The sequence below is a fragment of the Bos indicus genome, chromosome 13 (assembly GCF_029378745.1).
Source record: "Bos indicus isolate NIAB-ARS_2022 breed Sahiwal x Tharparkar chromosome 13, NIAB-ARS_B.indTharparkar_mat_pri_1.0, whole genome shotgun sequence".
NCBI lineage: Eukaryota > Metazoa > Chordata > Mammalia > Artiodactyla > Bovidae > Bos > Bos indicus.
In genome coordinates this window covers 10,434,947-10,450,857 of record NC_091772.1, presented here as the reverse complement: position 1 = coordinate 10,450,857, position 15,911 = coordinate 10,434,947, and the positions used below count along the sequence as shown (strand labels likewise).

Here is a 15,911-nt window from a genome sequence, read left to right as displayed (position 1 = left end):
GACTGCCGCTTAGGGGTCCTACCCTGTGCAGACCCTGTGCACACATTGTATTTAAACCTTGCCGCAACTCAGCCACAAAGTTGTCATTAATCCCTTTTATTATTTCCTTTGTTTTTTTTTAAACCTTTTTATTTTATATTGGAGTATAGCCAGTTAACAATGTTGTGATAGTTTCCGGTGGACAGCAAAGGGACTCAGCCATCCGTATACACGTACCCATCCTTCCTCCCCCTCCGCTCCCATCCAGGCTGCCACACTGCGTTGAGCAGAGTCCCCTGTGCACAGTAGGACCTTGTTGGTCCTCCATTTTCAATACAGCAGGGTTTACGTGTTGATCCCAAACTCCTTAACCACCCCTTCCTCCCATCCTTCCCCACCAGCAACCGTAAGTTTGTTCTCTAAGTCTGCATTTTTTATTTTATTTTTGCCACAGCACATGGCATGTGGGATCTTAGTTTCCCAACCAGCAATTGAACTCATTGATCCTGCCTTGGAAACACGGGGTCTTAACCACTAGACTGCCAGTAATTGCCACTAGACTGTCCATAATCCCTTTTGTAGTCAAGAAAATGGAGGTTCCTCGAGGTTAGGACCTTATTCAAGCACGTGCACAGCTAGGAAATGGCAGCACTAAGCTGTGCAGCCCACCCTCTTCCTGGGTGCCCTGGGCTCTGCTTTCATCACCCAGCTTTTCTGAGCCACCCATTCCACACATCCTTAAAAAAACATTTCAAGTTTTTGCCTGCCAGCACCCCCCATGCTCTGACTCTTCTCACCTTCACGGGCTTTCTGTATTGGCCTCATCCTGAAGTGGTACCCACTTTTGGGGAAAAAAATTAACTTTATAGTTTCAATTAAAAAAAGGTTTTTTAAAATTTATTTGGCTGCACTGGGTCTTAGTTGTGGCACGAGGAATCTTTTTTAGTTGAGATCTATGTGATTTATGTGAGCTCCGTTCCCTGAGCAGGGCTCAAACCTGGGCCTCTTGCATTAGGAGCATGGAGTCTTAGCCACTGGACCACCAGGGAGGTCCCTCACTCGCACTGGCACCCACTGCCCTGCCCCAGGCCGCCTCCCTCTCCCTAAGTGGGCTCGTGGACCCGACTTGTCTGTGCTACCCATGTCCAAATCTCATCTTATTTCCTTATCCTTCCATAAATCTTATGAATTAAATGTGTATGCTTTTTTCCTGTTTACCTGTCCTACAACAGTTTTAACTCTTAGGTCCAGCCACAGGGTCGAGAAGGGTAGAAGGAAGTTTTCCCCTTCCTACGACGTGTCCGTGAATCCCCGAGGGTCCTGTTAAGATGCAGGTTTTGATTCAGAAGGTCTGCGGTGGGCCCTGAGACTCCACTTTCTAACCAGCTCCCAGGTGACGCCCTGCCCCTACTGGTCCAGGGATGACTTTTTGCTTTCCCAGAGCCTGCTGCTGCTAAGTCACTTCAGTCGTGTCTGACTCTGTGTGACCCCATAGATGGCAGCCTACCAGGCTCCCCCGTCCCTGGGATTCTCCAGGCAAGAACACTGGAGTGGGTTGCCGTTTCCTTCTCCAATGCATGAAAGTGAAAAGTGAAAGGGAAGTCGCTCAGTCGTATCTGACTCTTAGCGACCCCATGGACTACAGCCCACCAGGCTCCTCCATCCATGGGATTTTCCAGGCAAGAGTACTGGAGTGGGGTGCCATTGCCTTCTCCTTCCCAGAGCCTAGATGGTATTTAAAGTTCCTGCAAGAGTTTTCCTTCTTTTCCAGCAGGTGAGCCCGCAGGAGATTTGAATCAGTCAATGAGCTCTGAATTTCTGGATGAGACCAGTCCTGAGGGTGGGAGCAGATTTGGGCCAGGAGGGAGCCTACAGCTGGAAGCCCTGTACCTGAGGAGTGAGGCTGGATGCCTGAGCCTGGGCAGATGGGGGTTCTGGGTAGACTGACGGCACAGTGGGGGTGCTGGATGTCTTGAGAGGTGATGGGGTATCTGGAATCAGGGGAGGACAGCAAGTAACAGGCAGATAGAAACAGAGGTTGGATAAATGCCTCTTGCCTTAAAATTGTGTTGAGAGATCTAGATGCTGCCTGAAACATTTTAGGAATAAAGTGAGTAGAAAAAAAAGAAGAAAAAAAGGGTTTGGGTTTAAGGGCTTTTACTTGGGGGATACCATTTTATTCGACTGACCTCCATAAGAGTTTGGCAAAAATATATTCACCCAAAGTCACAGTGGACACAGCTGTAAAATGACCCTGGGGTCCAAGTCTCCAACCTGTCCTAAAAATCCTCCTCTCTATGCTTGTGGGATGATCAGACCGCAGAAAACGGGAACAAATCTCATTCCCAACTCCCACCTCCCAGACTTTCTATTCCTCAAGCTGAAAGTGTTTTTAAACATTTTTAACTCGGAAATTGTGAAAATTTTGAGTGTAGCACAGGCATTTTAATTACATGTAAACAAACAAACAAAAGCTCATGACTACATCAAAAGAATTACATTAGTAACACACAATCAAAGCTGATTTCCAGTTAACTGTGAAAAAACTTGTGGGCCCATCAGGATTACCAAACCTGAATCCCCTCACCAGATGTCTTAGCATATTACCCTTGACTTAGGGAAGAGGATATTCAAAGTTGAAATAGAAGTGGACAAAATAACCCACAGACTTTTTTTAATATTTTGATTTGAAGCTTGAATAATATCCAGTAATAGCACATAATAAGGGGGAATTATTATATTACAAATATTTCATAAAGCACCCCACCACTTAAACTGATTTAAAATTTAAAAGTTTAATTTAAATTTAAAATTATTTAAACTTTATTAAAATTAAAATTTATTGAAATTAAAATTTTACATTATTTAAAATTTGGGGAGAGGTAAATTTATTGTTCAGAAGGTAAAGTTATTCAACTGAAATAATTTGTGAGACATTTTTTTAAAAGAAATTTAGAAGCATAGTCCAACAGTTCTTTTTCTCCTCCAGCAGCTTCACACCCCAAAGGCATCAAATATTATGTCCATTGGGGTACATTATAATATTGCAGCTGGCCAGGGAGACTAGAAGACATCATGTCCAAAAAAAAGAACCATGACCTTAAGTTTATTCGAGGATCCAAAGAGCTGGGAAGAATTACTATTTAGAAATAACTATAAATGAACCATCTTCTATTTGATCCCTTTGTAAGAGAAGGCTCTAGGCTGAAAAACTAATTCTCTGCTTTCAACTCACCCATTTGAGGCAAACGTCAGCCAGTTCCATGTAGTCTGGAAGACCAGACCAGGAGAACATTCCCCCTCCCATTTTCCTTTCCTTCTTCCTCCTTCACCCTCTCCTCTCCTCTCCCCTTTATCTGCCATCTCCAGGCTCAAGTCAAACCCTTGAAACAAAAGTCAGAAAACAGGGACAGGTATTTTTTGGTTGTTTTGTTTTTTTCCTTTATTTCTGAAGTTTCCTTTCTATTGGTGAATTTGTCTAACTTCTTACTCGCAGAAAAAGTCAATATCCTAGGGAAAAAAAAAAGCGAAAAAAGACTGAGCTGAGCATGCAGGACCAAAAAACAGATGTACATTCTTTATTTAAAATCATACATAATCAAAGGGAAATTTGGAGTTAAAATACGTAAAGCTTGAACCCCAAGAGTATGACTCAAGTTTTACTTTAACTCAAAAACTACTTAAAATGAAAATTCTCAAATACACTTTTAATTTATGATTCTTTGACACATTCAAGTTCAATGCTAAGACATGATGACAAATGAGTTGCATTTGTGTAGGTTGGTCAATGTTTTAAAGTTTTTTTTTGCACAGTGATTAGCTCCAGAAGAATTATTTCAAAATAACCACCTTGCAAAGTCACTCAAAAAGGATCTTTTATTTCTGTTTTGGTTATACAAGACCCCAGAGCATTAGGAAAAGGATGGTTCTTTTTCATACATAAGTAGGGTCTCTCTATCACAAAAACAGGCATTCAAATTTTTTCCAGAATGTTTTGATTTTATTAAATAAATGATAAATACAGGTGCTGATATTTTTCTCAGACCAAGTGTTTAGTTGATAAGTGAGCCTGTCAGTAAGAGTCAGTCAATACTATTTTGGCTTCTTTCTTTGTGACGTGGAGTCATTTCCAGGATAACTTACAACTAAAACACTTTCTCTAGTGACAGAGAGAGTTCACTAACCTTTCCACATTGACAGTAGGTATAAATGCTCTCCCAAGTCTCGTTGCCTAGAGACGTCACCCTTGGAAGTGGGGGACTTTACCTGACGCAGCTTGTAAGTTGCATGATGCATCTTTTTACACCTGCCTACGTCTACATTCTGAGTCCTTCTCTCCCCTCTCCCCAGCCCCAGGGACGCTTACCGTGGTAGGAACTTCCTTGGTGGCTTCTTGGTACACATGTTGTTCCTGGACCAAGTTGCTGGGAAAATAACCCACGGTTCCCATTTCATCCTCAGACTGATTGCCATAGACCTGAGTGCCCAGAAATGTAACAGAGAGGGGAAAGCAGATGTGATACTCTTTTGGAAACCCTCAGGCATCCTCTTTGTTGTCCATGAGAATCATAAAACTACCAATGCCTTGCTTCTCAAGTTCACTCCCAGCAACTTTCATCCCACAGAAACTGTGTGTCTGTTCTTTTGTGGCCCACTCTTACTGGTCTCCCTGCTTTAGCATTGCATCGTGCCATCTGTGAGCTGCCCAGAAATCTTTTTTGGAACCCATAAATGAAGTCTGTATCTTTTTTTGTTTTGGTTTTAAGTAAATAGACACTGTTATTTTAAAGAACTTTTAAAGGACTCTCCCCATTTTTTAAAATTCAAGTGAACATATTCTTGAGTGCATTTCAGATTTAACTCTCCATTACTTGAGAATATGTCTCTGGAGCTGGAGCTGCAGTGGGGGACAGTAGATCAGTTCAGCTTCATCCCTCCCCAGGGCCCACCCCTGTGTGTTTTAACTGAAGAAAGCAGATTCTTTGGAGTGAACGAGGGTGCTAAAGTTTCCTTAAAAACACTGAAATGTAGCCTGACTGCCAGCACACATGCCTTTTACTTGGCAAATCCACTCAAGTATTTTTGAATAAGGTTCAAACTCTTTGGGATGTTCACGCCCCCATGTGTTCGACTACATTCTCTTGCCAAAACAGCAGATAAACCTACATTGGGTTTTGTGATGAAGTTTTCCTTGTTTCTTTAAAATGCAATAAAAGCAAATATACATGAAGTTTTGCATAGCCACAGCTCCTCTATTGTTCTTAACAGCTAGTTTTAAATATTAAAAGGCATCGAAGATAGGTAACAGAGGAAAAGTTAAGGGCAACATATGTCAAGATATTTTATATATTTTAAATGATCTCGTCTTACGCTGCCAGCCCAGAATTCTCCAGCTTCATTTTCTTTTACCAGCTTTGAGTAAACATAGATCCACTGCCCTTTTTTAACGTTAATGAATCTACAGTCCGGAGCATTGTAATCTTCTTGAGCTCTGGCCAGAGAAATAGTATCTGGAAGGAAAAACCATGAAATAGTATCTTGAAGAAGAAAGCATGGACGCCTGGGTTTTATAACAGGAAAAACCACAGAGCATATCAGAAGACTAGGAAATCACAGTGACTAACACCTCCTGGTTTATAGCTCACATTCAATTCCAGAAGATAACTAAGGTTATTAAAACAGCATCCAACAGAATCTTAGCCAAGTGAATTCTTCATGCTGAGACACAAAAGGCACAGACCCGGAGAAACGACACTAATCGCATGCACATTAGAGAAGATTCACTTCCAAATACAATTAGATTCTACGCTATTAGTGGATATTTTTTTTTTCAATTATATAATAGAAAGGTAATAAAAGGTGTAAAAAAGTCCTTACAGACACATTCATCATCTGCACACAGCTTCTTGGAACCAAGTCTGTCCATAAATATTCCATGCACAGCACATATGGCCACAAGACCTGGGAGGAAAAGTAACACCAGTCTTGCCATCTTCCTCTTTTGCTGTTTTTGCTTTCGCCCTTTGAGTGGAAGTGGAGACTGACTTCAGTGCTTCCTGTCTTTTATGTGAAAGCCAGACATCTGGGCGAGTCCCCTGCAGCCAATGGGGAGGTAGCTACCCGTGCCTCGGCCTCCATAGCAGTGACGGGGCTCTAGGGGTTCTTCAGCATTGGAATTTCTAAAGAGACTCAAACGCTGTGTCTTTTTTTTTTTACACACAAATGCTATCCAGAATAGTCCACTATTTTAAAAACACTTTTTATTTTATAGTGAAGTATAGCCGATTAACAATGTTGTGATAGCTTCAGGTGGACAACAAAGGGACTCAGTCATACACATACGTGTATCCCGACTCCCCCAGACTCCTCTCCCATCCAGGCGGCCACATAACATTGAGCAGACTTCCCTGTGCTATACAGTATGTCCTTGTTGGTTATTCATTTTGAATTCATTCTCAAAGTCCATAGACTTATATCTGTTTTGTAAATAAGCTCATTTGTATAATTTCTTTTCAGATCCTTCATATAAGTGATGTCATACAATATTTCTCCTTCTCTGTCTGACATACTTTACTCAGTATGACAATCCTCCACCCTTGTTAGAGTAACTTTTGCTGTGGTTTATTGCATCAGGAAGACATTGTTGAAAGAACTATGAGGATTTTAAATCATTTAAAAAATGTTTTTAGTTCAAACATCAAATTCTTTCAATGTATGAGAAGATGTACTAACCATAGAAAACTGTTGAAAATGTGATATCTATATCCTTAATACAAATAATTTTGATCAAACATCTAATAACATCTGGATTTATATAATAGATAAGTAGAGGATGCTTACATTGATTACAAATGCTTACAAATCATTCATGATGGGACCCTTAGGAGTCATGTGTATCGGGTCAGACATGGATTGTAACATGTTTAAGACCCTAGTAATGCGGGGAGATGTGGTAGGTGGTTTGGGAAAATGGAACTGGCTTTTTTCTGCCTCCTGTCTTGGAGATCTTTGAAATTCAGTCTCCAATGTGCATGGCTAATAGAGAAGGGAGTAAAGCTGGAGGTTTGTGTTGTCCTTGAACCCCCATCCCTGCCTGGCCTACTTCCAGGCATCTTTCCTGCGGGAAGAGGGGCACCGCTACAAGTCATCAAAGCCGAAGCGCTAACACCTGCCTCCATCTGTTTAACAACTACTTCCTGAGTGCCTGCTATGTGCCAGGCACTGTGGTAGGCACTGGCCACAGAGTGAATTTAAAAAGACCCGGGCCCTAGGGTTTACTGCCGGGAGAAAGACACACTTGGCCGGCTGCTTGTTAGAGGGTGTTTGGGGCCGCTTCTCTCTTTTAAAGTGCCCTCTCCCCCATTATTTCCAGGTTTTTCTTGGCTGCATCATGCATTTTGTGCCATCTTAGTTCCCCGATCAGAGATCAAACCTGCACCCTCAGCAGTGAAAGCCTGGAATCTCTGACCACTAGACCGCCAGGGAATTCCCTAGAAATCATCTTTGAAAGCAGAATGCCAGTGCGGTTTTTCTTTCTATAATCTGGAGGCCTGAGAGGATCTCGGGGAAAATGAAAGCATCGATCAAACCCTCTTAATCCTGACCCGGCAGCTGTTTCACAGACTGTAACAGTCTCCAGCCAGCCCTTGACACAGGCGAGTTCAAAGACAATTGCCATGTAAGAGGCACTTTCTGAAATGACTGCACAAACTCAGCCAGGCCCCCTCAAAGCAGAGTGAAACGTTGAAAAAAGCCGTGCCTGAGCAGTCAAAACTAAGCCAACTAAGCTGAGGCTCAGAAGCCATCGTGGGCCGTTCAAAGGCCAAGAACTAAGAAAAGAGAAACCCCAGCCTCCCGAGGGCCACCTGAGCAGGCCTGCGATGTCCTAGGGTTCTGCAGCAGGAAGAGATGGGGTGGAAACTAGAAGCTTCTCTGTAAAAGTCTACTCACAAATAGGAATTCAAACTTGCAACAACTCAGCAAGCCATCGTGCCTGGTAGTGCACCATTCGGGGTCTGGTGGGGTGGGGGTAGGGTGGGGCTGGTGGTCCAGAGATGGACTGTGTCCTGAGCTTCCTTCTCTCCTTCTTCTGGATTTTCAGATGGACTCTCTGAACCTTTAATCCCCCAAAGACATTTTTTTTCTTTAGTTCCTAAATTAGCTTCTCAGTCTGGGGTTCTCAAAAATGGGGGCTGTAGCTCCTTTAGGATGCAAAAATAGGCTTGGACAAGGGGATGGGATGGAGGCAGCCTCCTTGCTGTGATGTTCAAGGCCCTGAAGGATCTTCCCACCTCCCCGCGTCCTCCGGAATCATCTTCTGTCACTGTCCTTCCCTGGCTCTGTTCCTGCCACACCAGCCTCTCTGTCTTTTTTTTGAAGCTCATATCTACTTCATGCCTTTTGGGCTTATTGTCTTTTCCTCCAGTTACTGGCCTTCAGGCCTCTGATGGTCAAGATGGCTCGACAGACAGACCAGTTTAACAGAGACACTCTTGCACTCCCCCAACCCAATCTGTCCACCACGCAAAACCATGGGACCCTGTCCTAATACATGTTTCACTACCTGACATGGCTTGTTCACTTTCTTGGTGGCTGTTTGTCCCTGATGCCACAGTGAAAACTCCACAAGGTGGGGACCTTTTCCATCTTGTCCATTGCTCTACCTTTAGCACCCAGAAAAATGCTTGGTATTCATAAACTGGTATTCATTGAAAGCATGCGTCATCCCCCAGAATTGTATGCTTAGGTGTGTACATGCATGTATACTCTTTCCCCCACCGCGCCCTGGGGAAGTCCCTAGGTTTTATCAGACCTAAAGAGAGGCTCAGGCTTCCCTGGTTGCTCAGTGGTAAAGAATCTGCCTTCAAGGCAGGAGATGTGGGAGACCTAGTTTTGATCCCTGGGTTGGGAAGATCCCCTGGAGGAGGGCAAAGAAACCTACTCCAGTATTCTTTCCTAGAGAATCCTACGGGCAGAGGAGCCTGGTGGGCTGCAGGCCAAGGGTCGTAAAGAGTGGGACACCACTGAAGAGACTTAACACACACACACACACACACACAGGTTCATTACACCCTTCAAATTAAGACTCATTAACTAAATGATCAGGGCAGAGATGCTGGGGTCTTGCCACCAAAACATGGTGCCCAGACTAGCAACTTTAGCATCATTTTATAAAATCTCTCAGAACCTACCCCAGACCTGCTAAATTGCAAACTACTTTTTACATGATATAGAAGTGATTTGTATGGACATTAAAGTTGGAGAAGTGCTGCTTGCTGCTGCTGCTGCTGCTAAGTCGCTTCAGTCGTGTCCGACTCTGTGCGACCCCATAGACGGCAGCCCACCAGGCCCCACCGTCCCTGGGATTCTCTAGGCAAGAACACTGGAGTGGGTTGCCATTTCCTCCTCCAATGCATGCAAGTGAAAGTGAAAGTGAAGGCGCTCAGTCGTGTCCAACTCTTAGCGACCCCATGGGATCGCTCCTCCAGGCTCCTCCGTCCATGGGATTTTGCAGGCAAGAGTACTGGAGTGGGGTGCCATTGCCTTCTCCCAAGTGCTGCTTGAGGGCAATCAAATACGGCACAGATTTTTAGCCAGGATTTCACATTCACTATTACGTCTTTGCTGGATTCATTTTCAAGAGACAAAATGCCTATTAAATACCCTAACAGAAAATACTTTAACTAATAAGAACCTACTGTATAGCACAGGAAACTCAGTACTCTGTAATGACCTATATGGGAAAGAATCTAAAAGAGTAGATATACGTAACACTGATTTGCTTCGCTGTACAGCAGAAACTAACACAACATTGTAAACCAACCATACTCTAAAACTTAATTTAAAAAACATGTCCATACAGAAACCTGATTACAAATACTTTAAGCCTTTTTACAAATTTGGCTGCGTTCAGTATTATTTGCAGCAGGCAGGATATTTGATCTTCATTGCTGCGTGTGTGTGTGCAAACTCCGAGTTGCAGCATGTGGAACCTAGTTCCCTGACCAGTGACCAAGCCCAGGGTCCCTGCACTGGGAGTGTGGACTCACTGGGTCACCAGAGACGTCTCAAGCCTTTACATTTAAAATGGAGATAGCAGGGGGAGGAGGGGGTGGGACCAACTGACAGAGCAGCACTGAAATATACACACTGCCATGTGTAACATAGACAGCTAACAGGAAGCCACAGTATAGCACTGGGAGCTCAGCCTGGGGCTCTGTGATGACCTAGAGGGGTGGGATGGGGGCGGCGGGAGGGAGGTCCAAGAGGGAGGCAGTACATGGATACTTATGGCTGATTCTTATTGTTGTATGGCAAAAAACCAACACGACATTGTTTTTTTTTTAATTATTAATTTTTTGGAGGCTAATTACAATATTATACTGGTTTTGCCATACATTGACATGAATCCACCACATGTTCCCCATCCTGAATCCCCCTCCCACCTCCCTCCCCATCCCATCCCTCTGGGTCATCCCAGGGCACCATCCTTGAGCACCCTGTATCATGCATCGAACCTGGACTGGCGATTCGTTTCACATATGATAATATACATGTTTCAATGCCATTCTCCCAAACCATCCCACCCTTGCCTTCTCTCACAGAGTCCAAAAGACTGTTCTATACATCTGTGTCTCTTTTGCTATCTTGCATACAGGGTTATTGTTACCATTTTTCTAAATTCCATATATGTGCATTAGTATACTACTATATTGGTGTTTTTCTTTCTGGCTTACTTCACTCTGTATAACAGGCTCCAGTTTCATCCACCTCATTAGAGCTGATTCAAATGTATTCTTTTAATGGCTGAGTAATATTCCATTGTGAATATGTACCACAGCTTTCTTATCCATTCGTCTGCTGATGGACATCTAGGTTGCTTCCATGTCCTGGCTATTATAAACAGTGCTGCGATGAACATTGGGGTACATGTGTCTCTTTCCCTTCTGGTTTCCTCAGTGTGTATGCCCAGCAGTGGGATTGCTGGATCATAAGATAGTTTTATTTCCAGTTTTTTAAGGAATCTCCACACTGTTCTCCATAGTGGCTGTACTAGTTTGCATTCCCACCAACAGTGTAAGAGGGTTCCCTTTTCTCCACACCCTCTCCAGCATTTATTGCTTGTAGACTTTTGGATAGCAGCCATTCTAACTGGCATGAAATGGCACCTCATTGTGGTTTTGATTTGCATTTCTCTAATAATGAGTGATGTTGAGCATCTTTTCATGTGTTCCAACATGACATTGTAAAGCAATTATCCTCCAATTTAAAAAAATGCAGATGTGAGCCTCTCATAATAGTTTCCATTTTAACACTATCTTCTATTTATCAGTAGCCTGCATTTAAATCTAATCATATAACCTACTTCATAAAGGTAGAAATCTGCTTTGTTAATTGTTAACTTTGATTCACATTAGAATTACACAGTGAGCTTGAGAAGCATTGATGACTGGGTTTCACTCCTGGAGATTGGGATTTAGTTGAGGTGGTGGTAGGTTATTGTTGTTGTTAAGTCATGTCTGACTCTTTTGGGACTCCATGGACTGTTGCCAACCAGGTTCCTCTGTCCCTGGGATTTCCCAGGCAAGAATACTGGAGTGGGTTGCCACCTCCTTCTCTATCTAGATCTTCCCCAACCCAGGGTTGAACCCAAACCTCCTATATTGGCAGGTGGATTCTTTACTGCTGAGCCACCTGGGAAATCCTGTTGTAGGTTAGGTCTGAGTATTTGCAAATATCTTCCAGATGATTCTAATATGTAGCCAAAGTTGAAAGTTAAATTCAAGTTGAAAACCACTATATTTAATGGTGACAACACCTGCTGTCTTCAGACATTCTGTATAGCTCCCACAGATGAGTAAGGTAAGAACAGTCAGAAGATCCTAGTTTGATTGAATCATCTTCAAAATATAGCTAATAAATACAGGAAGATTAATGGGCCTGGAGGAGAGAAATAGATTACAAGTAAGGAGATGGGGAAGGCAATAATAAACCCAGTGCCATGGGGTTGCAGTCAGAGGTACTGTTGCAAATTCATTACTTTTTAATATAATTGAATAGATATATCCATAGACATAGAGTTGTGATATCTCTATAAAATTAGGATCCTGAAAGACTTAGGACAGGCTGAGGAATTGACAGGAGACTAAAGAGACGTGACAACTACACTCAACACATGATCCTGGATTTGATTCTTGGGTCATGATTGGGACCTCAATAAATCGGATGGATGCTATTTCCTGATGTTGCTGGTCATCTTAGAGTTATGTGAAAGACTGGTCTTGTACTTAGAAAATACAGCCTGCAAGATTAAGGGGTGATGAGCAACTAGGTCCACAGGCTCTCAGATGGTTCTGCCAGGGTGCAGGAGGGCTCCCCAAGTAAGCCACAGTGGCACAGCGATTAGTTTGAATTAAAGTTACTTAAAACACAAGCAGCAAGAGTGAACTCTGACCTTCATTTTTGTCCCCAGAAAGCAGAAGATAAATCTCTCATGAGAAAGGTGTACCCCTTGCATCCAAGGGTAAGACACCCTTTTCACCAGAGAGAGGGAATTCGGGTCAAGAAACTTGTATAAACCTTATTACTTCTTGAATTTACTACCAGGGACAAACTGCTTAGAGTCCTCACTAATTGAGCACACAAGACCCAAGTTTCTCTGTTCTGTCAATTCATCTCTATTGTTTCTTTCTCTAAAAGGTATAAAAGTTGCCTGCTTCGACTGTTTTTATAGCTTAAGTTACAACCTTTGTAATATAATATTATATGCAATTTGTTGAAAAAACAAGAAGAGAAAATCCTATGGATCATCTGTAAAGTAATACAATTATTTCTGAAGCAGACTTAAAAGTTGCCAAAATTAAATTTAGCATTTGCCACTAATTGAAGACAAATACCGTAACTTATAAAAAACATATTGAAAAATAAAAAAGTTTGCTTTGGCCACTATTTAGGTTCTCATTTGTATGGGACCTCTGTGCACATGAATTAACATTTGTATTTTCTGTTAATCTGTTTTGTGTCACTTTCATTATTAGTCCAGCTAGAAGAATTCAGGAGGGGTGGTGGGGAAATTTCCCCTCCTTGACAGTTCAAAAACATTTATGGAAGTTCTATGTACTTTTTCAGCTACTTTCATATAAATTGGATTTTTTCCCAAAATAAACAGCTTTCAAAAGTAATCAGATGTCACTTCTCTGTTTGAACTCTTCTCACAGAACTTATGTCCCACACAGACTTGCATGTGAATGTTCAGAGTCACTTTATTCACAATGGTCCCAAACCAGAAAGAACTCAAAATGCCCATCCATTGGCAGAACAAACTGCTGACCCACGCAATAGAGATACACCTCAAAAGCATTCTAGGGGACTCCCTTGGAGATGCAGTAGATGGGAATCCACCTGCTAAGTCGGGGGCGCAGGTTGATCCCTGGTCTGGGAGGATTCCACATGCAGAGGAGCATCTAAGCCCATGTGCCTGGAGCCTGTGCTCCACAGCAAGAGAAGCCACTGCCGTGGAAGCCTGGTGCACCGCAGTGAAGTGGAGCCCCTGCTCGCCACGACCAGAGCAAGCCTGTGCGGCAGCAAAGAACCAGCACAACTGAAAATAAAAACAGCAATAATGACAACAACAAAAAAGCATTCTACGAACTTCCCTGGTGGTTCAGGGTTAAGACTTCACACTTCCACTGCAGGCGGTGGGGTTCAATCCTTGGTAAGGCAACTAGGATCCCACATGCTGCCCAATGAGGCCGAAAAATTAAATAGGAGCATTCTAGACAAGGCACAGTTGCAGCGATAGAAAGCAGATGGGTGGCTGCCTAGGGTTGGGATGGGGACACTGCAAAGGAACACAAGGGAGCCCTTTCTCTGAGGCGTGACGGAATCCTCTGTATCTTATGACCTTCACACAACTGTATCAGATCAGATCAGTCGCTCAGTCATGTCCGACTCTTTGCAACCCTATGAATCGCAGCACACCAGGCCTCCCTGTCCATCACCAACTCCCGGAGTTCACTCAGACTCACGTCCATTGAGTCAGTGATGCCATCCAGCCATCTCATCCTCTGTCGTCCCCTTCTCCTCCTGCCCCCAATCCCTCCCAGCATCAGAGACTTTTCCAATGAGTCAACTCTTCACATGAGGTGGCCAAAGTACTGGAGTTTCAGCTTTAGCATCATTCCTTCCAAAGAAATCCCAGGGCTGATCTTCAGAATGGACTGGTTGGATCTCCTTGCAGTCCAAGGGACTCTCAAGAGTCTTCAACACCACAGTTCAAAAGCATCAATTCTTCAGCACTCAGCCTTCTTCACAGTCCAACTCTCACATCCATACATGACCACAGGAAAAACCACAGCCTTGACTAGACGAAACTTTGTTGGCAAAGTAATGTCTCTGCTTTTGAATATGCTGTCTAGGTTGGTCCAACTGCCAAAACTCACCAAATACTAAAACGGGTGAATGCTATCACTGTAAGTAACTCAGTTTACAAAATCCTCTAATAGTTCCCCATTTCGGAGTGTAAGCATGCCCTTAAAATGGCCTACACAATCCCATTTTCCATCCACCCTCTCCCTCCCTCCGACACCTACCACTGTGGCCAACTTCCCCTTCAACAGCCACTCAGAGCAGGGCCAGTCTGTGTTCTGAGACTAAGTACAGTCACCAAAAGCAAGCAGTGAGAAAGTGTACTAGCCACTGGGACTGCTGGTCAACATACAAGAGCGGTCTTTTTTCCTAATGGCTCAGTTAATATCTTTTATGGACGTACATGAACTTGACAACTAAAAAGTTATTCACAACAGTCAGACTCTGCAAGTGGTGAAGTTTAAGGAATAAAAAGTATTTTGCTTTTTCCTAACATATACATGTGGTAAAAACCTACATAAGCCTAAAAATGGTCTCTTTTTAACTTTACAATATTGTATTGGTTTTCCCATATATCAACATGAATCCGCCACAGGTATACATGTGTTCCCCATCCTGAACCCTCCTCCCTCCTCCTTCCCTGTACCATCCCTCTGGGTCGTCCCAGTGCATCAGCCCCAAGCATCCAGTATCATGCATCGAACCTGGACTGGCAACTCATTTCATATATATTATACATGTTTCAATGCCATTCTCCCAAATCATCCCACCCTCTCCCTCTCCCAGAGTCCAAAAGACTGTTCTATACATCGGTATCTCTTTTGCTGTCTCGTATACAGGGTTATTGTTACCATCTTTCTAAATTCCATATATATGCATTAGTATACTGTATTGGTGTTTTTCTTTCTGGCTTACTTCATTCTGTATAATAGGCTCCAGTTTTAACATATATATATTTCACAAATACATAAAAAAAAAATCTAAGTGATAAGGAAAAGTCTTGTTTCAGAAAATACTAAAACAGGAACACAAAAAGTGATCAATAGTGTCACTTTACCATGTGCTATACATACAAAATTGTCTACTTCTAAAGACACCCATGGTTTTGCTACCAGGGGATTAAACTGATAGCCTTAAGCAGAAATCAAACACTACAGAAAATGAACTTTGGAAATACCCGAGAATTGGTGTTAAGCAGCACAATGAGGCAGCAAGATTAGGACTGGCAACCATTGGGTTAGACTGCTAGTCTTCAAAAAGATTAAACATCTTTCCTTTGGAGGTCATTCAATCAAGAGGTATTAACTGAGCAGGTATTCCTTAGGAAACACCCTATCTCAAGAGGGTAAGAGTATAAGATGTGAAGTCTGAAGACAATATTCCCTTTTTCTCTGTTTTCCCAGAAAACATTTAATATAGTTACTCTTAAATGGTCTTTATTCAAGTAAAAAATGAATGAAAAGATTTGTGAAATGCCTACTACTGGCTCATTTATTTGACTCTGAAGATGAAATTCAGATCCTGCCCAGGTCTCGTTTTCTTCTAATATGCAGGATGATCATCAT

General features: G+C 42.8%; 1 protein-coding gene across 1 annotated transcript; it reads right to left on the bottom strand.

Annotated features, from left to right (window-relative positions):
- Positions 1-2,434: 2,434 nt before the first annotated feature.
- OTOR (otoraplin) lies at positions 2,435-6,026 on the bottom strand. Its single transcript, XM_070800641.1, has 4 exons — positions 5,857-6,026; positions 5,350-5,489; positions 4,346-4,456; positions 2,435-3,489 (listed from the first exon to the last, which is right to left on the bottom strand). The coding sequence occupies exons 1-4, from the start codon at positions 5,969-5,971 to the stop codon at positions 3,466-3,468; spliced, it is 390 nt and encodes a 129-aa protein (XP_070656742.1). The 5' UTR covers positions 5,972-6,026; the 3' UTR covers positions 2,435-3,465.
- Positions 6,027-15,911: the final 9,885 nt, after the last annotated feature.

Bases quoted from the DNA above. Each gene is read 5' to 3' on its own strand.
- OTOR (XM_070800641.1), bottom strand. From the start codon at position 5,971: ATGGCAAGACTGGTGTTACTTTTCCTCCCAGGTCTTGTGGCCATATGT. The intron at 5,490-5,856 runs GTAAGGACTTTT...TTTTCCTTCCAG, and splicing joins TGCAGATGATGAATGTGTCT to ATACTATTTCTCTGGCCAGA. The intron at 4,457-5,349 runs GTAAGACGAGAT...CTGGGCACTCAG, and splicing joins GAGAATTCTGGGCTGGCAGC to GTCTATGGCAATCAGTCTGA.